This window comes from Equus asinus, chromosome 13 (assembly GCF_041296235.1).
Source record: "Equus asinus isolate D_3611 breed Donkey chromosome 13, EquAss-T2T_v2, whole genome shotgun sequence".
Taxonomy (NCBI): domain Eukaryota; kingdom Metazoa; phylum Chordata; class Mammalia; order Perissodactyla; family Equidae; genus Equus; species Equus asinus.
Genome location: NC_091802.1, coordinates 42,294,402 through 42,317,018, shown reverse-complemented (window position 1 = coordinate 42,317,018; position 22,617 = coordinate 42,294,402). Strand labels below are relative to the sequence as shown.

Sequence of the window (22,617 nt, the reverse complement as noted above, 5' to 3'; positions counted from 1 at the left end):
GAGGGGAAGGGTCAGGAGGACCCATGAAGGGGATGGAGTGCGTGGGAGAAGAAAATGGAAGACAATTCCAGGCTTCTCTAGGAAAAGCCAATGGGAGACCTTGGCCTTGGGTCCCCCAAGTCTACAGCTCCACTACTGGCCCTTGTTTAGCAATGACAGGTCTGTTGGTAGCTTCAGGTTTATGACTCTCAGTGGAGCCATCACTGCTCCCTGCTGGCCGATGCTTAGTGAGATACAGCTGGGGAACGAGGAGTTGCAGTACCCCAGAGCAGGCCAGAGGCAGCAGTAGGAAGAGGTGGCAGGCAGGGACCCGCCGAGTCCAGTGTAATGCCTGGCCCACAGTGGGCACTCAGCTTTGAATGGATGATGAGGGGCAGGGATGGAGAGAAAGAGCTCAGAAGAAAGGGAAGCTGTAACCTCAGGCACAAGACACCTGACCCTGGGAAGGAGAGGGTGACTTGCCCACAAAGATCCACAGGCCTCTTCCTTCCTGGGTCTCAGCCTTTCCCTATAGCAGAGGCAGCCAAGAGGCTACAAAGGCCCCAGGCAATCCACCTCCCCACTTCCTGAAGCTGACACCTGGGGTCTCCCTGCCCTTTCTTCTACCTTGGACTGGGGAGGGGGATGCCTGGGGCCTTTCATTGTAGCCCACACAGCATCACCTTTGGGTCGGTCTAAAAGAGGTCCTCAATGCAGTGTTTCCTGAGGGGGGAGCTGGGGGAGGGATGCGGGGGTGGGGGGCACAGAACAGGAATATTAAAGTTTGTAGGGATCTTACAGATACACAATGAGCAAAAGGAAGAGCGCCAGCTCCTGGGAGCAATCTCTCAGAAGCCAGAAAAGCAGGACATTGTTATCAAGGGGCTCAAGGCCCCGGGGAAGAGACCTCGATGTTTACTCAGACACTGAGAAACAGGCTGTGAGATGGGGAGTGTCCACCAGCTCCCTTCCCACTCACAGGAGACTTTTTGTTTGTTTGTTTTAACGTTAAGTATAGTTTATTGACTAGAATATAAATCCTTTACATTTGGTGACCTACACACAGCAGAAGCCCGGGCCCCGCCTTCCTGGACGTCTGTGCTCTTGCCAGCACCACCTTGACCCCAGTTACGGAGGCAAGAAAGCATGGAGACAGCACGAACTCCCTCCTTCTCCTCCTTCCCCCAGCCAGCTAGTCGCCAGGTTCTCTCACCACTTCCCGTCCTCCATCCTTTCTACTTCAAATTCAGCTTTCTCTCCACCTAAGCTCATCTTTCTGCCTGTCTGAGTGATAAAAACCATAGCCACCTTTAGTGAGCAAATACCATTCTTGGTCCGCTGAAGAATAGAAACCGTGGAGCCTAGTGGGAACCTGGGGGTTATCTGGGGCTTAGCTTCATCTGAGTGACAGCAAAGAGGAGAGCGTCTAGACCAGCCTCCACTGACAGGCAGCTCTACAATGTCAATGCCTGAAGGAAAGCGGAGGCCTCTGGAGCAGACGGTGGGCTCAGGTGCTAAGCTGGGGGTGCAGCAGAGCCCAGCAAAGTGGCTGAATACTGACAGCTTCCCTTCTGCAGACTTGCAGGGTAAGAGTGGCTGGGCCCACCCTTTGACCTGCCTGTGTCCACTCACATGGGCTCGGGGTTGCGGGCCCACCACCAGCCAGAAGCCATCCTTTAATACCTACCTTTTAAAATGATTCTGGCTTTGTCTGTTTCTCCTGTGTAGGCCCAGGAGGTGCCAGGTGCCTTCCTCACCTCTCCTACTACTTTGGCTCATGCTGTGAAGAGAATACAACTGCTTTATGGAGAGGAGAAGTTTTAGCTGGAGAACAGGTCTGTCTTCCCAGGAACAGGGACAGCCTTTAACCAGGAACTACGTGGAGCCAAAGGGCCTTGGCCAATCTTGCTGTCAGGTGGGCAGGTGACAAGTTACCAGGAGAGAAGCAGACCATCACCATTACTTTGTCACACAACCAAAGCAGGGAGGCACAGGAGAGCATCCATGGACCTTTAAAAGGCCCTGGAGACAGCACTGGATGTCCCACAAATCACTTGCCCGTCACTGGGTGCAGAACTTGAAAAGGATCCATGTTTTAAAAGCCAGATAAGATGAAAGCTGTCTCCACATTCAGGCAGGAGGAAGGTCGCCCCAGAGGAGCTGGGCAACCAGGGTGCTCAGCGCAGAAAGGGCAGGGGCCACTCCAGGGCCTCTCAGGCAGCTCTGAGGAAACGTCGGGTCAGACTTTCCTCAAGACCGCCCGAGGGGAAAATGTGGCGCCAGCACCTAGAAGAACCAGGCTTCTGCTCCTGTGGAAATCCAAGAATGTGCGAGCGTGTGTGTGTGTATGAAGCTAACTTCCACAGAAAGCTTCCTGTGCTGAGGGTGTGGGGGAGGGTATGAAAAGTAGGGCTTTTCCTCTGGCAAAGTCACCACAGTCCTTCCTTGGGCACCATGGAGTTGTGGGAGATACAGACCAGGCTGGCAGGTGCCTGGAGTTCGAGGACGGCAGACAGGTCACGGTGGGTGAGGGCCTCGCAAGTGGGGCACTGACTTGTTTCCCCGGCAGTCCACGTATTCATAGCTCTGGAAGACGAGCTGCTCTGAATGGCTCAGGTAGGAGCAGGTCAGGGTGCCCCTGGAGAGGAAGCAGGCTTTGCTGTTGTGTCTGGGAGGAAGAGGAAAGCTCTGGTCCTGCCCTGCTGTCTGGGGAAGGTTGGCTCCATCAGACACCCTGCCCTGCCTTCTACTCCCGACCCTGCCAAAGCACCTGGGACAGCTGCCCCACCTGTGTTCCAGATAGCTCTCTGGCTGTCACACCAATAGCTTACAAGCAAGGTGGGGCATAGAGAAGGGGCCGGGCCTACTATTTCCAGGAGCCAACAAAGATTCATGGGGTCAGCTTAGACGACTCTCCTCCCGCGAGGTGGGGCTGAGGTAAGACTGGAGTCAGAAGTGGGAGAGGGGATACAGGGCTCCAAGCCCTACTTACTGGATGTGCAGCAGCACATGGTGGACACTGACTTCTAGCCAGGTACAGATTTTGCTGAGAGACAGAGAGAGAGAGAGAACATGGGGCCACATTTCACACTGAGCAGCCTGTCAGAAAGCTTGGAAGAGACCTGCGGGTCCCAGCCTCCTCGCCTCCTTTCCATCAGGGGCCCCAAATGCCACTCTCCCACCGCTTCCCTCTCCCTCAGGTGAGCATGTCACTCTTGCTGCAATATTCCTCCAACCCCCACCAGCTTGACCCAGGCACATGCTGGCCCCTCCTTCTCCAGCGATTCAGGCTGAAGAGCCCAAGGTCACATATAAGGACTAACCAAATTCTAGCCTGTTTTTCGTTCCAATCTAGGTCCAAACAGGCAGAGGCTGGGGACCCTGAACTCTTGCATATTGCTGTCTTGGCCGCGAGAATACAGGCAAAATGCTGGCTGCAGAGTTTGCTAAGCAATCAAGAAATCTGATGGGGATTAAAACTGGGTTTCCAACCAGGAAAGAGGCTAAGGGAGAAGAGATCAAGGGATACTCACTATGTGTTTTCATCACATATTCGGTTGGCTACTGCATAAAACATCTGTCAACCAAGTGGGTATAGGTTAGCCCACCTCCAGCCGCCCCCTTCCCACAACCACACGCCTCCAAACACCTGTGGGCAGGGCTGGCCAGGGAAAGGGAGTCACCTGTTCACTGGCCAAAGGGCCAATGTTTAGGAGGAGGCTCTCCGAGACCTGCCCCACCACGAGGGACAGGTGCAGCACCTCGATGGTCAGCTGTGTCACCGTGATGGGGTAGTAGTTGCTATTGGAGATGTTCAAGATGTTCTGGGGACGAAGACAAGGAAAGGGAGGGGTGAGGGTGGCCATCCTTGGAAAGGAGAAGACCATCAGTTATAAAAACCCAGGCCTGACTGCGCCCTACCTCCATTAGGGGCCTCAGCTGCTGAGGACCAGTGCCAGGAGCCCCTCAGAGGGGCTCGTAATGGCAAGGGGTCACCTTTGACTCAGATATGAAGCTGGCTCAGGATCCAGTCTCACCCTGCAAGGCTTCTCTCCATTCAGTCCTGCCCCCACCCAGGCAGTCTCAGTCACACCACCCCCACTGCACCCTGGGGTTTAGTCCTCTAGCCCCGATTCTGACCCCTCACCATGTAGACTCCCAATCCTACACAATCTGTTGTGGGGCTCATGGTTGCCCCTGCCTCTCCCCAGGCTTCTGACACCCTCTGCCATAAGATCCTGGCTACCTACACCCAGGGGCACGACACTGGACAAGGGCTACAGAGAAGTGCTGCTGGGAAGGTGGGGGTTGGAGCTCAGGGGCATGGGCACCCACCCACCGTTATGTTGATATGGACATCAGCCTCGTCAAAGGCCACTGTGGAGGAGTTGACGCCAGCAGGCTGCACAGCAATGGACCGGGGAAACAGGAAAAAGACCATGAGGGAGGAGGTCACCAGGCAGATGAGCACCGCCAGGAACACGGAGCGCTTCCTGTGGGAAAGCAGACCCGGGGCAGAGCAGTAGAGATATCCGAACACCAAGGAAACCTGGGCATGGGGCACCCAGACACCCCCTCCATATACAAGGCTCTCCTCTGTACACCCCTCATATCTGTACCCTTAACTCCCCAGATGTGGAGGACCAGCCTAGGCTCAGACCACACAACACACAGGATTGGGAGGTAGGCAGCCTGGCTTCCACTCCCAGCTCTCTGTACCCACCTGCCCAGTAACTCTGAGCAATGCACCTAACCTCCCTAAGCCTCAGTTTCCTTGTCTGTAAAATGGAGATAATTGTACCTATGTCATAGAATTTGTTATGGGTTAATGTAAGAAAAAGCACTAATTTCAGGTCCTGGCACTTAGCAAATGCTCAACAAATGCCATTACCACTGGAAGAAGTCAGTCCACGTGAATTTTGAGAGTTCTGAATTTTAATAATATTCAGAACAGGACATCACCTGTCCATCTAATTGAAAATTGTGATAGGCATTAAAGAGACAGCACCTTGTCAGTATCTTATGAGGGGCACTGCCAGATGCAGATTCTGGTGTAGTGCTGGGGGAGGGCAGTGGTAGCTCCCAGACTGAAGCTGAGGACCTTGGGAGGAAGCTGTAGGGATCCACGTCTAATGGACCCAGATGACAAACAGGGTCATGGGCCCCCGGTAAAACTCAGGGCTGCATCTGAGGTTCTGACGTGTCTCAGAACAGGGAGCAGCTGGTTTATCCATCTCTACTGGGAAGAGTACAAGCAGGTCTGAACTGCCACAGCAAGGAGAGCTCTTCGGAAAAATAACTTCCCCCAACCAATTGTGGCCAGGCCACTCCCTCCCTCCTGGAAGGACTTGTAGAGTCAAGAGGCCCCCTCTGTTTCGAAAGGGAACCATGCCTCTTGGAAGCAGTGGTACTCAGGAGGAGGACACCAGTGGCCTCAGGTGGCATCTGTTGGGCCTTGGGCTTCTTAAGACTGGAAACAAGAAAATCCTTGGAAACAAGGAGCTGGTACATATGAGCCTGGTGAGGTTCAGGTTTTCTGGGGGAGAACCAATGGAGAAAAACTGGAGGGACAGCCCCCAGGGGTGACGTCCTGTGGAGCTGGGGTAGGAAGAAGGGCTTACGTGTGCCTGGGCTTCAGCCTTTGGTCCCCATAGGGGATGAGGGCCACCAGCTGCTTCTCTAGCTCTGTAGAGAGAAAGAAGGTGAGAGGGAGGGCCACAAAGTGTGTGACAAATGCTTCCTGTGCCTGCTTCCTAGAAGAACCCCTCCACCCCACAGAGCAATGTCAGAAGCATGCCACCTCTGCCCAGAGCAGGACTGGGAGCCCTGGGCTGTGCTGCTGCAGTTGGCAGCACAGCTTTGCCATCTCTAGAATGCAAGTGCAATTTTCATTAACAGGTGTGAAGAATCTCTGCAAGTCAGCAGCAAATCAGAGAAGCCTAGCTTCCTTGGAGAGGTCAGTTATAACTTCCTGAATGCTAAGGCACAGTGTTGCTAAGGAAGCAGAGAGGCTGGAAACCCCCTAGGGCAGAAGGGGGTCTCTGCAGTGAGCCGAGGGCATCAGTACCTCCCTGGCCAGCCTGAAACTGGGGGACCAAGAGCTGGGAGACCAGACCCCATTCAAAGAGACTCAGAGGGGTCTGGCCCTGGGCGGATTGCCTGCTAACATCTTTTCCTGGATTCCAGTCTATTTCCGGAGGCTTCGGCCACTCACCTCGAGGGATCTCCCCACTGCCCCGGCAGGTGGGACAAGTCACAAAGCTGGCACCAGCAGCCCCTTCACAAGGCACACCAGAACAAAAAGACTTCCTGCTACCGGTGCTGGAGTAGCTGGCAGCCTTGCTGCCAATGGCTGGGTGGTGGGGCGGAATCAGCTTGTTCTCCTCCTCCTGAGAGCCCAGCAGGGAGAACGTCTTACCCATCGTTCAGGGGGATTTTTCACTAATGAGAAAAGAACAAAGTTCAGTGCTAAGCTTGTTCGCACTGACACAGAATGTCACTCTGGTTTTAGGTCCTCAAGATTGGCAAGGAGCCCCACCACAATTTCAGGCAGTTCAAGCCTAACGAAGCTAGGTTATAGAAAAATCACGGTTACCCAGGACTCGCAGGTCAGAAATCTCAATTCATTTCAACTCCTTTCCTTATTGTAGGAGAGCTCAATCTGCCTACGAGAGGGAAAAGAAAAACAAATTCTTTCATTACAAGGGCCTACCATAAGTGAATGGCAGAGCCCTTATTTTTTTCTGAAAAAGTTGCTGAGCTGTCATTTACTTCAGGGGAAGGAAGTTGGACAGAGCTGGGAGGGCAGCAGTCCGGAGAGTCCCTTCATTCTCTGCAAGAAGATGGCTCTGAAGAGGTCTCTAGAGGATCTGTGGCAGAAATGCCTGAGGTCTCCCAACGTGGGTGTGGAAGGAAAGCTTCCATTCCTGAGCCCAGGCAGGTGCTGGCTTAACAGGAAGGCAGAGATCCTTTGAAATAAGAATGGAGGCTAGACTGGTCACAGGTGTGGCTAAGAACCTTAAGATAGTTCTGGAAGGGAGCATAAACCTCTTCCTCGCTGCTTTCTGAGGTAGAGTAGGAAAGAACGCCTAGGGGAGGGTGGCAGAAATGTCAGGGTCCTTCACTAGGAAGGGTGAAGGCTATATCCAGATTCTTCCTCAAAGGCTCAAGCGTGGTGGAGGAAAGAGTGGGCAGGTGAGCCGCACTCAGACCTTCCCGGGCTAACGTGAAGGGAGGCTCACCTGGGTCGGGTCTGGGATTCCCGGGCTCCTTTCAGTTGCAAGAGGGCGAGATTTCTGGAGCTCGTCTTTGGGGAGAAGGGCCTGTAGGGCAAGGTGGCCCGAGGGGCCACTGGCCCCTTCAGCGGAGTCCTGGGGAAGCGAACGCGCCGCGCTGGAGAAGTGCGGAGCAGCGACCCTGGCCTCCCGGAGGTCCAAGCTGCTTCCCGCCCTCCTCTGGGGCTCGGCCATGGGCCAGTGGGCGAGAGCGAACGCAGAGGCTGGGACTTCACTGCGGGAGGATTTCAAGTCCCACCAAACACCCCGACAGGCCGTTGGTCGAGCTTGGTCCCCGCGTGCCTGTGTGTTGGGCTAGGAAGAGGCACAGAAGGCGCCTTGGCTCTTGCCTCTCAAAGGGAAAGGGAAAGAGGGTCCCGGGAGCGCCTTACCCGCAGGCGACGGAAAGACGAACGGCCGCCAGAGAAACCGAAAGTGTCTGAGGCCGGGGCTCGCCCCAAGCTTTGACTCCCGGCTTTGCGAAGCTCCGCCCCAGCTCCTCCTGGCCCGCCCCCGCCTTCCAGGGACCCGCCCCCTGCCCTCCCTCCTAGGAGCCAGAGAAGCTCTTGGCTCTTCAAAGGTCACCCGAGGTCCCGCACGCTGCTTCCTCAAGGACCAGCCAACCCAGGTAGGAGTTTGAAAGAACCTTTATTTCACCATTCTTTACAAGTACAACAGGACGGACGACTGGACCCCTACAATGCGACCTAGACGGTGGAGACATGTCCCGCCTGAAATCAACCCAATTAATTAAACACACTCTGCCGCTCAGCCTCTACCCAGAAGCCCCGATAAAAACGTTTTAAATAATGAACAGCCTGGCTGGCTTGCAGTCTGAATTCTGGCTTATTTATTTAATAGCATTCAAGAGTTATACTGTAAATAAACATCATTATGGCTAATAATTAAAATCACCGTTCATTATAAATACCAACCAGGTTAAATAATACTATTTTACAATCCCTCCCCCTTCTGGCTGGGGGTGATTCTTCTTTCTCTGTAAGTCATTTTCATGAATAATATCTTTTAGTGTTTTTTGTTACCTCTTCCTTCACCAGTTGTACCCAAGGGAGTCTTGGATACAAAACAGAGTGAGGATCTGGGCCCCTGGAAGCAAGCTCTTTCCCACTCATGCTGGGGTTAAACCCAAACTTTGTCAGTGAGTTTGTGCCATACAAACACCAGCCTCTTCTTCCTGTCCTAGGCTCTCTAGGGCTAGATGCCTTTGAACAGATTTGAAACATTCAAGAAGTCATTCAGATTTCCTTTGCCTCTCACATTCTCATTTGCCCGCCCCTGAACTTTGGGATTAACACAGGAGCCTGCCTTTCACTTTCCACGTTTCTATGTTCTCCCACTCTACTGTAAATAAGATCTGCTCTGACATTAAGCACAAAAGGTAACTGTTTCATTTACTTTCCCTTTAATAGAAGTTTTTTTTCCTTCTCTATAGGATTAGCAAAATATTCCACACTACCTACTTAAAAATTTTCCCTTAAATAAAAGAAAAATGTATGCAAAAATTACTACAATAGCTACTGCTCAATAGGTGCTGGTGGGTTAATGAGCACACTCCCTAGTCCTTTCACTGAAGTGCAGAGACCCAGCAGGTGGATATTCTTAAATGCATCAATGGGGTCTTTTGAAGACAGTGCCATTACTAAGTCGTGCAGAGAAATGACTTTCTCCTTGAGAAAGGAAGAGTAACAACATTCCTATCACGCTCTGGGTGTCATTTCAGTACCATATAGCTATGAGGCTTGGGGTAAGTTAGAGAAATTATGAGAATAATTCTTGAAAACAACTTCCAAGGTTAATTTCTTTTAAAAACTGACAACAGATATCCTCATAGAAACATCCACATTAACCAAAGAAAAATACTTAACCTCAATACAAGCAGAAAGAAAAAGGGTTCTAAAAGAAGTTAGTTATACTCTTCAAAGCACTAAAAAGGAGAAAAGAGTTTTATCCAAATCAATTGAAAAACCGTCTTCCTAATATTCATTCAACGTCTAAAGTAAAACTTTAGGTTCTGGTCTTTGATTTGCTCCAAAAAATACTGTAATGCAGATATTCTCTTAATTCAGTGATGGGCTCTATACAGATTCATCAGATTAAAAAATAAGCAAGGGCTTCTACCCCATACCCCAACGACAGAATAAATGTCATCTCTGAGCAGCAGGCAAAGTTATTTAATACAAGGTGACTCCTCAGTAGCGGTGGCTGTACCAGTCGTTGTTGTTGACTTGAAGGAGTTCTGTTACAACCTGTAGGATGTTGTAATTGTGTTTCTTCAGCAGCCTTAGGTTTAGCTGCCTGTCACAGAATCCCATTTCAAAGAGATGGGCCATCAGGGTTGCTGTCTGATCTTCAGAAACTATTGGCTGTGTAGAGTCAAGAAAAGCAGAACAACATTTTCTGTATAATTTATGTGTTTATCTTGTAAATTTTTATCATCTTGTAAGTCATACTAATCTTTCCAGATTTATTCAAAATAGACAGTAATGAGATGCAAGAGTATGGCACTCCTGTCCACCTGACACTAATGGGTCTTCCGAGGGGGTAAGAAGGACTGGGAAGGCTCTGCTGTGGATTAAGTGTGTTGTACTCAAAACTGGCAACTAATGAACTGTCCTTAGAACTAGGAGGAGAATGCTTCAGAGGGGACTGTCAGAAGGAAGCATTCTTGGAAGGAAAAGATGCAAATATAGTCTGGAAACCCTGTGAAGATATAGGTAATCGTGATGGGGCAAGTATAAGCAAGACAAGAGACGTTACAGGACGATAGGATGGGAAATCTAGTCAGATACGCGAAGGAGCTGGAAAAAACTGCTTGGGAAATTACATCCTGGGTGACCTTCTTGGCTTTTTTTTTTTTTTTTTAAAGAATGCACATTATCCAGGGAAGAGGGAGCTAACGTTCATTTACCTCCCTCTTTGGGCCAAGCCCTGTGGCCGACACATAACCTTCCTAAATCCTCCTAATCCTTGGAATACCCTAACTCTTACCATTTACTTACCAATTGGGTTGACTATCAATTCCCTTATTTATGAAAATTGAGATACAGAATACCTCCTATCTTGCAGGGTTGTTGAGAGGATTAAGATGAGAAAGTATGTAAACGTGTTGAGCAGTCTCTGGCATTTCCCTCTACAGCTAATTCCACTGTTCCCATCTTCCCTCTTATTTCAGAATAAACATCTCCATCTTCCTTTCTAGATGAATCCTTCCACATGTTCTTTGCTTTGTATCTCATCACCTCTTACCACCTCAGAAATACTTTCCTATGTATTATGCTCTCTCATCTTGATTGTTACCCTCCTTCACTACTGGCTTGCCCATCTTTACAAATGTCCCCCTCTACCTTATGCATCTTAGCTTTTGCTCTTTTTCTCTCTGTAGTCCAGCTGTTTCAAAGTGAGGCATACTTGCACTCTCAAAGTCCTCTCCACCTGTTCATACTTCTCTGCAGCATCTGACACTGTTCACCATGTCCTCATTAAAAGTCCCTTCCCTAAGCTCCAGCACGGAACTCTCTCTTCATTTTCCTCCTAGTTCTCAGTCTTTTTTTGCAAGGCCCTCCTTCTTTCCATGATCTTTAAAGGCTGCTTCTTGCTTTACTCATTCCCTCCTGGAAAATTTCATCCAATCACATGGCTCCTGCTATAGCCTGTACATAAGTGATGTTATCTCCAGGCCAAATCTCTCCCCTGTGATCCAGATGTATGTATCCAACTGCACTCTGGATAACTTTACCTGGATGTGCCTCAAATTCACCACTATGCAAAACTGACCTCCTGCCCAAATATATCCTCCTTCCTGCAGAGCCTCTCTCTCTTTTTTTTTTTTTGAGGAAGATCAGCCCTGAGTTAACATTTGCCAATCCTCCTCTTTCTGCTGAGGAAGACTAGCCCTGAGCTAACATCCGTGCCCATCTTCCTCTACTTTATATGTGAGACACCTACCACAGCATGGCTTGATGAGCGGTGCCATGTCTGCACCTGGGATCCGAACTGGGGGACCCCACGCCGCCAAAGCAGAACGTGCGAACTTAACTGCTGCACCACCGGGCCAGCCCCTCTTTTTTTTTTAAGATTGGCACCTGAGCTAACAACTCTTGCCAATTTTTTTTTTCCCTCCTCCTTCGTCTCCCCAAAGCCCCCCAGTACATAGCTGTACATTCTGGTTCTGAGTGCCTCTGGTTGTGCTATGTGGGATGCTGCCTCAGCATGGCCTGATGAGTGGTGCCATGTCCACGCCCGGGATCCGAACTGGCGAAACCCTGGGCCGAGGAAGCAGAGTGTGCGAACTTAACCACTCAGCCATGGGGCCGGCCCCAGAGCCTCTCTTAATTATTGGTATTATCGACTGTCTAAGCAAGAAACCTGGGATTTATCCTTGACTTGTTTCTAACCCCTTAATTGTGGTCTTCAAGTTGTGTCCTTTCTCTCTCTTTACTTCTCTTCTACCCTTCTTTTCCACCTAGATATAGAGTCTCAAAAGGATTTCTTTACTGGCTTCATCAGCCTCCACACTATAGTGGAGTTATTGTACTAAAAACAAATCTGATCATGTTAATTACTTCCGTAAAACCCTTCAATGGCTCCTCCCACTAGCCTTAAAATAAAATCCAAACCACTTAACACAGCTTCTCCACTACATAGGCGGTCTTTTCTCTTACTCTTCTCAGCCCAAATTCACCTTCCAGGCTCACATTTCCAAGTCTTTCTACTGGCTACTCTCTGTCTGCAATGCCCTTCCCATCCCTCTTTCCTGGCAAACATTTCTTGTGTCCTTTAGGACTCAGTTCAGGCATCATGTACAAGGAAGCCTTCCCTGACCCACCTAGGGGCCCACGCCAGGCTGCAGTGTTCCATCTGTCTGAGAATACTGGCACATTATCTGACACTGTACTGTAAACGTCTGTTTACCTCACTTGTTTCCCATGTCTCTGGGTAGGAACTGGTGTCTTATTCATCTTATAGTGCCGGCACCTGGAAGGACTCCCCGCAAACAGTAGGTCCTCAACAAACATTAGGTCTTTTCCCTTTCTTCCCTTAAGTAACTTGGCCAAAGTCATACAGCAAGAAAGTGGAGGAGTTGTGCTTTAACCAAACACTAAACCTAGAGCTCATGCTTTCTACAATGCCACGCTACTCTCCAACTTAGATGCTATCGTTTTTATGGGTGACTTGGATTTGGTTCAGGAAAATAAAACATACACTCACCTGTGTAGTGACTGGTGGCCCAGCAAACAAGGCCTTATACGCAGAGGCAGCAACAGACAAAGCCCCCTTCACCAGTCCTCCCGCAATGCCGCTCCCATGGTGGTGGAACCTGTGGAGGAAAACCAAATTATCTTCCTAAAGAAACATAAACCATTATTTTCCTACAAGACAATCTGGGCTCTAATCTGTGAAAGAAAATGAGATTTCCTCGAGAAAAAAGTCAGATATAAAAAGAGAATGTGACTGTTTTCATATCAGTTTTACAGCTAGAAATCTTGGTTTGAAGTAGGGCCAGCTCTAGTGCTGCAAGATATGGGCATTGCAGAGAAGACACCACTCAGGTTAGCATGCCAGCTTTCAGTCCCAGCTGAAAATTCATGTGGTCAAGGGCACAGTGGGGGATTGGCAGTCTATCTGCTCCACGATTATTATCTCAGAGGAAAACATCTCCCAAAGGAAATGTGATTTTCTGGACACTGTAGGAGGAAGCCCACCTTGACAGAGCTCTGAGATGGCTGGGAGCAGAGAGGCGGATGTGTCTAAGAAAAAGTTCCTAAGATGCACTTAGTGGGCTTGACCTTCCTGCCTTCTCCTCTGGTACTAAGGGTGAGTTGAATTTGAACGCACTTCTTTCTGGTTTGGAATGTGAACACTTAAACATCAACTTTGGCCCTCTGTTCAGTGTTGCTCACAAGCTTTAGGAGAAATAGGAACAAGAAGGAATGACGGCTCTCCTCTGTTCTCTGGAAGTGGCACATGCTCTGAGAGGCTCATTTAAGCAGAAGCAATACTAGGATATCCATCTGCTTCTGAAGAAGAGGCTGCACAAGGTCCAGTTACCTTGAGTGGTCATAGCTCTTCTGTCTGCTGTTTACAAGTCCTGATGAGCCTCTGGGCTCTAAAAGCAAAAGAGCTGTTGGTTAGATACAGCATCCGTAAGCGCCTAGACTTTCCTAACTCACAGCAAGGCTATTTTTGAGGCAAGTGGCAATCTGATTACAGTGTTTAAAGTCTTTTTTTTAATAGTTGGGAAATTTTGTAGGTAGTTTAAGTAAGTGATAAGGAAAAACTGTCCAGAATGCAATGCAAGGTGACTATTTATTGAATCAGAAAAGTTAACTCTATAATCCTATCACCCTGATTTATTAGTTCTTAAGTACTTTTAGGTTTTGTTTTTTGAGGAAGAGTGGGAAGTGACTTTGAGGGTATACTCATAACTTGAAGGTGCTATTCGCCTTATTTTGTAGCTAAGGAAACAGACCTGCAGGTGTTATAAACCTGCGGACTCACTGCAAGCTCACACAGGGAGGAAAGCTGGAGCTGGAACCCACGCTGGTCCAGCTCCAAAGCCTGTGTTCTTTCCACTACAGCACAATGCCGACCTCTATGAGGTCTCATTTAATAAATATTAACCTAGGGACCAGCCCCGTGGCCGAGTGGTTAAGTTTGTGCACTCTGCTGTGGCAGCCCAGGGTTTCGCTGGTTCAGATCCTGGGCACGGACATGGCACCGCTCATCAGGCCATGCTGAGGTGGCATCCCACATGCCACAACTAGAAGGACCCACAGCTAGAATATAAAACTATGTATACCAAGGGGCTTTGGGGAGAGAAAAGGAAAATAAATAAATAAATAAAATAAATAAATATTAACCTAGAGAATAGCAAAAAGAGTATGAGGGAAGAGTAGAGAGTGAGTGAAAGGGCAAGTTTCTAAAAACTGCCAAGAATCACAAAGATAGAGTGCCTGTTTATAACTGGTTTCCATTAGAAAGGAGCATAGAAAAAGAGAGGCTGGTCGTTACCTCTGATCTGATCAGGGACTGAAGAAACTTCTGGCATGGTAACTGGTACATCCACTCCTGGGGAACCATGATGCTGTGCACAAGGAGGGCTCCTTTCAGAAAGACATAACATTGAAAGTAAGTTGAAAAGGAACCTATGGATCGGCGGGGAAATAGAAAACACAGCATGGCAGTGCCAAATTCTCTACAGAGGCTTCACATTTCTGATCCAAATCACATGTTTGAATTTAGGGACCAGGTGAGAAGGGCTCATTCTACTTCTGGTTTTCCTCTTCAGCCACAGTCAAGCTACAAAAACTGGCTTCAGCATTGTTACTTACCCCCACATCAAGGGGTGCTGATAAAGGGAAACATCTAGTTCCCTGGGAGAAGGTTTAAAGTATGGTGAAGGCTCTGCTATTTTCCACACTATGAGAGAGAAATGACAGAGACAGATCTAGTAGAGAATCAAAAATAATTTCTATCTGGTTTTATATTTTTTCCCATAATGGATTAAACTTCCTAATTATACTCTGCTTGAGTTAATAGGAGAATGAGTTTTTACTGACTTCCCATGAATTAATAGAACAGGGAGGGAAGGTCCTGATGTTGTATTTAAAAACTGGCTCTCAATGATCAAAACTTAGGTAGACAGATTATATTAGATAATTAAGGTTAACTAAAACAAGTATTTCTTTAAATCCAGAATTCATAAATAATGGGAAGTTCAACTTCTATTCATCTAAATTCAGACTTTACTATGGGAAATAGTCTCTTCCCTTGCTGACAAGAAAACAGGTTTTGAGATCAAGTTGATTCCTCTCTTTATTGTATTTCTGAAGAACAGACCAGCTGAGAGGGCTGTGGATGGTACCTGGGCAGCTGTAGTGGAGGCCCCACCACCTCTGGGGTTAGGGGTACTGTGTCCAGAGTCTGCGAGGTCATGAGGATGTCATTGATGCTGTGCCCTTGCAGCTGGTTCTCCTCTCCAGGGCGTCTCTCCCCAGCCTCGACTGGTTCGTGCCCAGCCTCAACCCCAGGCTCGCCTTCAGCCCCTTGCTCCAGGCCTGGCTGTGAGAGCGCAGAGCTGTACATGGAGTCCCCCAGGGGGCGGCTGGTGTCAAAGCACTCAGGCAGGATGATGATGTAATCCTCTGAAGAAGCAGATGACTGACTCTGAACTTCATCTTTGAGCTCATCCTCCTCCTCCTCCACGACAGTTTCTTCCTCAGCAATATGGACAATCTCCTCCCTCTCATCTCCAAGTGGTCCCTCTCCAGGCGAGGCAAATTTCACTGAAGGATGAAAGCAACCAATTTTAAGGTATAAGCTAAAAGCAGCCCCTGGTGCTACCCTTACTCAGTAAAGCCTTGTGGGTCATGAGCTACAATTATGAAAGCCAGAGGAGAGGGACAAATCAGAGGGAAGGGCTGCTGCTGAACCCATAGTCATGGCCATATTCTAAGTCTCTTGAAGTCTGTGCAAAGCTGGCTAGAACTGAAGCACACAAAAACAAAGTAGGCAGAGGGGCCGGCCCAGTGGTGGAGTGGTTGAGTTCGTGTGCTCCACTTCAGTGGCCTGTGGTTCATGGGTTCAGATCCCGGGTGCAGACCTACACACTGCTCATCAAGCCATGCTGTGGTGGCATCCCACACACAAAAAATAGAGGAAGATTGGCACAGGTGTTAGCTCAGGGCAAATCTTCCTCACCAAAAAAAAACAAGGTAGCAGAAACATCCAGGCTTCTGAGAAGCACTATGAATTGTAAAACAAGGAGGCCCCACCCCTTTTCCTCTTCATGTGATGGTTAATATACTGAGACAGGGTTCAAATTAAAACTGATATTCTAGCTAACAGTGCTGCACAAAGAGAAAATGTTAGGTGGTGAGTGCTGCAGTACTATGCTACTTTCCACCTCTTCCTTGCACAGTAGTGAGGAGTCACAGTAGAAAATTGGCCAAACATGGATGAGAGGGAAAAAAAGGAAATAAAAAATGTACTTAAAATCCTATCAGACATAACTACTGTGAACATTTTGGTGTAAGTCACTCCAGACTTTGTTATGCATTTGTACACAAATGTGAAAAAATAAATATATATGTGTATATTTTAAAAGTGAGACAAGTCATATTTAAATAGGTCAAATTTCATTATAATAAATATAAGAGATTTCCCCCATATTATTTTGATGCACTAGAAATTGAATTTTTGGATAGTTCTTGAAATACATGGTATTGGTTCTACCTAATAGCTAGAAATTTCTGTATAAAGAACTTCATTACAGCAGAATTTCACTGTAAGAAACTTAGTTTGGAACTCCTGCTTCTGCCCACCATTTCCTGGACTATTGCCCTTGGAGAAAGGAGACAACTCAGCTGCCGATGGCGGTCTCTATTGAGAAGCTCTGTCAACTTACCCGTAGACTCCTTACTGCAGAATCCAGGCAGCACCACCGGCTGCTGTTCCTCTGTGGCGTGCAGCTGTAATTCCGCCCCTGAGGAAGTGCACAAGGGAGTTATGGTGGCTGCTCTGCTCCTGATGCTAGAATTAAAATAGAGTACGGAGGGACTAAAGAAATAACCATGATCTGAATTCTAACAAAGATCACCTGCCCTCCACTCTCAGGAAAGAGGAGCACTTCCACCTGTTTGAGCTGGCAATCACAATTCTGGCACACCCTGCTAGGTGGGGGAATTCAGGGACACTCACTGTGCAGGGACTTCTGTCTGCAAGGTGGGTTGTGATCTGGGGCAGCATCCAAGGTAAGGGATCGGATTACAGTCTCACACACGAACTGGGTTCCACTCAGGTCATCTTCTGCTTCCTCCACTGAAGCAATGTTCTCAGCCCTCCTCTTCACTGATGCTGTGGAACCTGAAAGACACGAACCTTGTCTGCACTTACTGTTTAAAGTGTTGAGGAGCTTTCTCCAGTTATGTCCCCATGCTGATACTATGCCAAAGAATAGCTGCTATCTGTGCCCTGTGAAAGTGAGGAAACTTCAAAAAATGAGATACTACAGAAAACCTATTCACACGCTAAGGTAAGGTTAGTAAAGGGTAGTGTACAACCAGGGTGTGGTATGGAAGGGGAGGATGCAAATACTTCACAAATATTTAACCCCTTACCAGGAAGTGCTTTAAATCTTGGCCCTTCACTCTCTTCCTGTATCTGCCCCAAGCCTGGCTTCTCTATTAAAGGACTGTCATGTGGCAGAGGAGACATGCAGGGAGTCATATCTGGAGAATGAAGACAGGAGAACCATCAACCAAGAAAAAGCACCCCATCAGCAACAGGTAGTGTCCAGAAGCAGCAGCTCACAGGCTTCTTGCCTCCTGGAGGCCTAAAATAAACCCAGGTGTGCTTCAAGCCTTGTTGTAAAGAAATTCTCCAGAACATTAGGTGCAAAGTATCTTGGACAGATCAATCAACACAGGAAGGATCATGAAAAGTTGTTTGGCCTGGAAGGCCATGGCCAAGACACAGAATCATGAGTGTAAAGGAACAAAGGGATACACCTGTCCAGAGAAAAATGGAGAAGAGGGTCCCTTTACGGTGGGGAAGCCTTGCACAAACTTGTATTGTTGCCTCTGACAGACAACAGGGAAAAGAAGGAAAATAGACCTATGGATGCAGTCTTAATATCACATTGTGGAGCAACCTTTGCCATCTATCTCCTCAGAATAAAATACTAACCACCACAGTCTAGGCTGCAGTCCTTTTGTGCCTGTTGATGAAACAAACAAGGTGGGCTGAGTGACATTCTTACCCACAGGAGTATTATGGGGTACTCTCTCCAACTCTTGGACAATGTTTATATCCAACAGCTCAAAGGACAGCAGGTCCTGTAAAAAAAAAAAAGGCAATGTTAGGCTACCTGCGGTGCACGCTGAAGCCATGTTTTGTCTTTTTTAAAGATTTTATTTTTTTCCTGTTTCTCTCCAAAGCCCCTTGAGTACATAGTTGCATATTTTTAGTTGTGGGTCCATCTAGCTGTGGCATGTGGGACGTCGCCTCAGCATGGCTTGATGAGCGGTGCCATGTCCTCGGCCCAGGATCCGAACCGGTGAAACCCTGGGCTGCCGAAGCGGAGCGCACAAACTTAACCACTCGGCCACAGGGCCAGTCCCCCATGTTTTGTCTTGCTGGGACTTGCAGGCCATTAAGTTCCTCATCATCCTAGATTCAGCTCTGTTCAAATTCAGGCCTCACCCCAGTTGAGTGAAGACAAAAAGAGTTAAATGGGAACTAGACATTCAAATAAGCAAATATCAGGAAAAAGACAAAATGCAGTGGGGGTGGACGTGAACCAGATTGCAGAAATGAAGAGGCAACTATAGGGAAGTTGTGGGGAAGCACGAGATCGAGTTCTCAGTTCAATGAGGAAACATTTAGTTTAGAAACTTGCTTCCACAGATGATCTCCTGGGCTTTAAATGCATCTGACTGGTTTAAAAGTGAGCATTTCTCTAACTTCCTAGGCAACACCGATGTCTATACCACTTTCTCTTCAATAAGGTAAGAACTCTTCCCAACGTTCTCTGTCCCCTGCCCCTCTAAGTGCTCGATTTCCCACCTGGGCAGTGAGAAGGTCCACGGATGGGATGTAGAGCTCCCTCTCGCTGGCAACATGTTTTGTCTTCTGTGGGATGCCAGTTTCTGTCCCTTCGGTCGGCTCAGTTGCTTCACCACGCTGAATTTCTTCTTTAGCCAGAAGAAGAGCTTCCTGTAGAGACAAACCATTGGGACAAATTTTAAGCCCTCAACAGAACTCAAAGGCAAGCTGACAACTGCCTCCTATAGAACAAAAACATTGCTGCACCACTACATATTTTAAAACTTTTGGTTTTGATATAATTTTAGACTTACAGAAAAGTTGCGAAAATGGTAGAGTTCCCATTACCCCCTTCGCCTAGCTTCCTCTAACAACAACTTAGATTACCACAGTAATAAAAGTCAAAACCAGGACATTAACATTGGGTAAGCAGTCAACATTCTAAAAAAGCGCCTCACTAATACAGGGAAGTTGACTAAAAAAAGTGTGCAGCAAGTAACAACCAGGGCAAGACTTCATTAGTATTTAGGGAACACACATAAGAGATATACAGGGGACATGAATGTTGAGAAGCAAGGCCATCAGTCCAGCAGTTCCACAGGCCAGGCCAGGCCACCCTGCTTTCCCTCGTGTAGCAAAGGGGCTGGTCATCATCCCAGAGAGATATAAAAGCATTCAGGGACGCTTACACCAAGATGCTAAGGACACGCAAACCAGCCCCTAAGCACTAGGCCCCATATCAGCCTATCGATGTGTTGGGGGGGAGAAGCAAGACTTTCCAGATTTCTGGGAGAATTTCTGGGAGGATGATCAGCTGTGAGTGGACTCTCTTAGTTTCAGTCACCCTTTCCAATGCTCACCTCTTGCTGGCAGGTGAGATCATCAGCTTTGCTTGAGCTGATCGCACCCTTTTCAATGTTATCAGGGCTCTCTGTAGAGGGGAAAGGATCCACTATGATGCTGCACCAGACCCGAGGCCCAAACTGTTGGCCTTTGTGAGAAAGACGCCAGTGGGAAGTGTATGTTCCTTCCAAGGCTGGGGCAATGAACTCCACAGACACAACTCCCACATGGCCGGCCTTTAGGCAGGGAACCAAAACATCCTTCTTTTCTGCAGAAGCCAAAGTCAGGTTTCCCCACATGAACTTGAGCTGAAAAGAACAGTGACAAGAGAAAGTAAGTTGTCAGCTGAGCACTCTGCCACTTCAAATCACTTCATCTTTACAGTTTGTGGGAAAAAGTACCTTTGTGTCTGCACTCCACTTTACATTTCCTGTATTTTTCATCCTCCAGTGTTTGATAAACTTGGTTCCTGGCTGAAGGTGAGTCCCATCAGGCAAATTCTCATCCACAAATGCTGCACTGAGGGTTGGCATAACTGTGGCACAGGGCTGCAAAGGGAGCCTGAACAGAAATTCAGATACTTACTTGCTGTTGGGTGTAATGGCTTCTGAATATCCAACACTGTGGTTTGAAGACTGATTGGGACTCCTGAGGATGTACTAATGCATTTGCCTTAAAAACACTACTAATAAACATTTTGTAAAAACAGAGGACAGATCTGACTCCTGAGCTAAAAAGCCATTATGGAGGATAACTAAAAGAGTCCATAAATAAAACAACTTGGGAGTCAGGCTCTTAAAACATCTGCTCTTTTTGCTTCAAATCCAGACTGACTCAAGTGAAGAGAGCTCATACCACCCAGTTCTGAACTTGACTGGTTTCCATCTTTCTGAAGAAGGCAACAAAGCAAGGGTCAGAAGTAACTACCAAACACTCTTTAAGAACACTTGGATCAGGGCCAGCCACAGTGGCCTAGTGGTTAAGTTCGGCATGCTCCACTTCGGTGGCCCAGGTTTGGTTCCTGGGCACCGACCCACATCACTTATCTGTCAGTGGCCATGCTGTGGCGGCAGCTCACATACCAAAAGAGGAAGATTGGCAGTGGATGTTAGCTTAGGGCGAATCTTCCTCAGTGAAAAAAAGAGAAACAAACGAATAAACAAAACACTAGGATCACAGAATGGGAAGTGTGAGTGTTAGCAGCTGCCAATCAATAGGACAGGATGAAGTTCCAGGTTTTGAGGGCTTGGCTCCCACCCTGGCCCTGGGCTTACATTAGGGTGTTAGACTGCAGCAGGCTCTCAGGTCGACCCAAAGGAGACTTGGGGCTCTGGAGTCCATGGATCGAATTCCACAGATGAATCTTCCTATGGAGTTTAAGCTGCTTTTTAAGTTCCTTGACCTCTGCTTTACGTTGTTTCTTCTCAGCTCGCAACCTTTGCTTTTCTGCTTTAAGAAAGTTCTTGTCAACCTGTTTCTGGAGCCTGTGAGATAACAAATCAAAGTCTTAAAAAATTAGCCTTACAAACAAATCTAGAAGCTATTTTGAGCCACCTGTAGTCTCCATCAGTGTTAGCCTCTAGTTTAGCTTCTTAACTTCTTTCTATAGTTCTCACTTCTACTTCATCAGCTTTGGATTACTGTCCTCATCATTGCACGTTAAGCGGAATGAGCAGGAACTAAAGAGGCTTTGCACTTTTGTGATTCACGCCCTGTCATGAGAACCAAGAAGCCAACCAGAGAACAAGCATCCCATGTATACATGCTTTTACCTGGCTTGTTCCAGAGCAGCAGGAAGACGAGGAGTAGAGAACCTTGAGTGACAAAACGGTTCAGAGGAACCTGCGACAGGTCTCCGCAACTTCAGCAGGACATGGTTGGAGTCATGGGCATATGGCCCCGATTCACAATCTTCACAGATATTGTAGGATGGGCATAGGCTATGGGGAAAAGAATGGCACAGTGGGAGTACCTGAGGTAGGGAGATATGAGAGCAGACTTCCCTATTTGCTCTATTACCAGCTAGGTGGTAACCTGAACAAGGCACCCGACCATGCCACGTCTCAATTTTCCTCATTAATAAGATGAGGATAATAACACTTAACCTATGTCTATTTCAAAGGGCAATATGGGAGGAGGCAAGACATGAAAGCATGTGGAACAACATGGAGACAATCCTTGGTGATCTAATTTTATTTTAGGAAACATAATTTTGTCTGGCTCTGTTAATTCAAACGTATACATGAACACAACAATCTGAATAGTTATCCATCAAATAGTAATTTTTTCTTGTGAGTTAAGAGCGGCTTGTTTCCAATCCAGAGCTGCTATGTCTGATGCTCAGAGACAGAGAACACCCACTTTCCCTTTACCTACCCAGAATGCCAAGAAGGCCTGCTCTAAGGTCTACGAACAGCTCTTCATTCCCACGCTACTGCTTACCTGCACTGGTAGCGCACACCAACGAGCCTCCTTTGGCAGCTGCTACAAGCAATATGCCAGTTGAACTGGTTTTCTGGCAAAAACAGCATTTCCTCTGAAGTAGGCATTGAGACTTCTGAGGGACAGGAGCCCAAGGATGGGTTCTGGAGGACAAGCTTCTCATGTAATTTCTGTTCAAGCTTTTCCACTGTTTCTTTAACCACTTGCTCTCTGAACTAGAATGGAGAGGAAAAGAGGAAAAAACCCCCTGAGCTCCACTACTGGAAAAGGCACAAAGATATCAAATAGAGCTGAAGCCTCACAGTCTCTGGTACAACAGAAGAACGTAATAAATAGCTGACAGCTACTGAACAAATGGACAGAAACGCGGCGAAGGAAGGTCTATTCCTTCCACAGCTAAACTGGTTCAAAGAAAATAACAAGAAATCCTTTTGAGGAGTAAATTTCTAACTTTTTCCTTCTCAAGCAGAGAGATTTGTCCCTTTCCCTTACATCCTTAGAATTAAACTCCCTC

The 22,617-nt window shown here is 47.8% G+C and overlaps 2 protein-coding genes across 8 annotated transcripts in view; both read right to left on the bottom strand.

Annotated features, from left to right (window-relative positions):
* Positions 1-965: 965 nt before the first annotated feature.
* TMEM106A (transmembrane protein 106A) lies at positions 966-7,755 on the bottom strand. 4 transcript variants are annotated; one of them, XM_014833807.3, is made up of 10 exons: positions 7,646-7,755; positions 7,221-7,349; positions 6,575-6,644; positions 6,194-6,420; positions 5,601-5,664; positions 4,319-4,472; positions 3,663-3,803; positions 3,513-3,556; positions 2,972-3,025; positions 966-2,617 (listed from the first exon to the last, which is right to left on the bottom strand). In XM_014833807.3, exons 4-10 carry the CDS (start codon positions 6,399-6,401, stop codon positions 2,497-2,499), a joined length of 786 nt encoding a protein of 261 aa, XP_014689293.1. In that variant the 5' UTR covers positions 6,402-6,420; positions 6,575-6,644; positions 7,221-7,349; positions 7,646-7,755; the 3' UTR covers positions 966-2,496. The 4 variants fall into 4 exon arrangements, with proteins under 4 accessions (XP_014689293.1, XP_070339406.1, XP_070339407.1 ...); XM_070483305.1 differs by lacking the exon at positions 3,513-3,556 and having other exon boundaries at positions 7,646-7,753; XM_070483306.1 differs by lacking the exons at positions 3,513-3,556; positions 6,575-6,644 and having other exon boundaries at positions 7,646-7,744.
* A 127-nt stretch (positions 7,756-7,882) lies between these two features.
* The window catches only part of NBR1 (NBR1 autophagy cargo receptor), a 28,487-nt gene continuing 13,752 nt past the window's right edge, over positions 7,883-22,617 (bottom strand). For 3 of the 4 annotated variants that reach the window (XM_014833648.3, XM_014833647.3, XM_014833649.3), the window contains exons 8-22: positions 22,104-22,318; positions 21,434-21,601; positions 20,936-21,145; positions 20,063-20,222; positions 19,679-19,969; positions 18,840-18,989; positions 18,034-18,109; positions 17,393-17,503; positions 16,974-17,138; positions 16,681-16,758; positions 15,139-15,559; positions 14,286-14,377; positions 13,323-13,380; positions 12,483-12,591; positions 7,883-9,637 (exon numbers count right to left, since the gene is read on the bottom strand). In XM_014833648.3, the coding sequence (XP_014689134.2) occupies positions 9,464-9,637; positions 12,483-12,591; positions 13,323-13,380; positions 14,286-14,377; positions 15,139-15,559; positions 16,681-16,758; positions 16,974-17,138; positions 17,393-17,503; positions 18,034-18,109; positions 18,840-18,989; positions 19,679-19,969; positions 20,063-20,222; positions 20,936-21,145; positions 21,434-21,601; positions 22,104-22,318 (2,478 nt within the window). In that variant the 3' untranslated portion in view covers positions 7,883-9,463. The remainder of the gene's footprint in view (positions 9,638-12,482; positions 12,592-13,322; positions 13,381-14,285; positions 14,378-15,138; positions 15,560-16,680; positions 16,759-16,973; positions 17,139-17,392; positions 17,504-18,033; positions 18,110-18,839; positions 18,990-19,678; positions 19,970-20,062; positions 20,223-20,935; positions 21,146-21,433; positions 21,602-22,103; positions 22,319-22,617) is intronic. The other variant, XM_014833650.3, reaches the window with a different exon arrangement.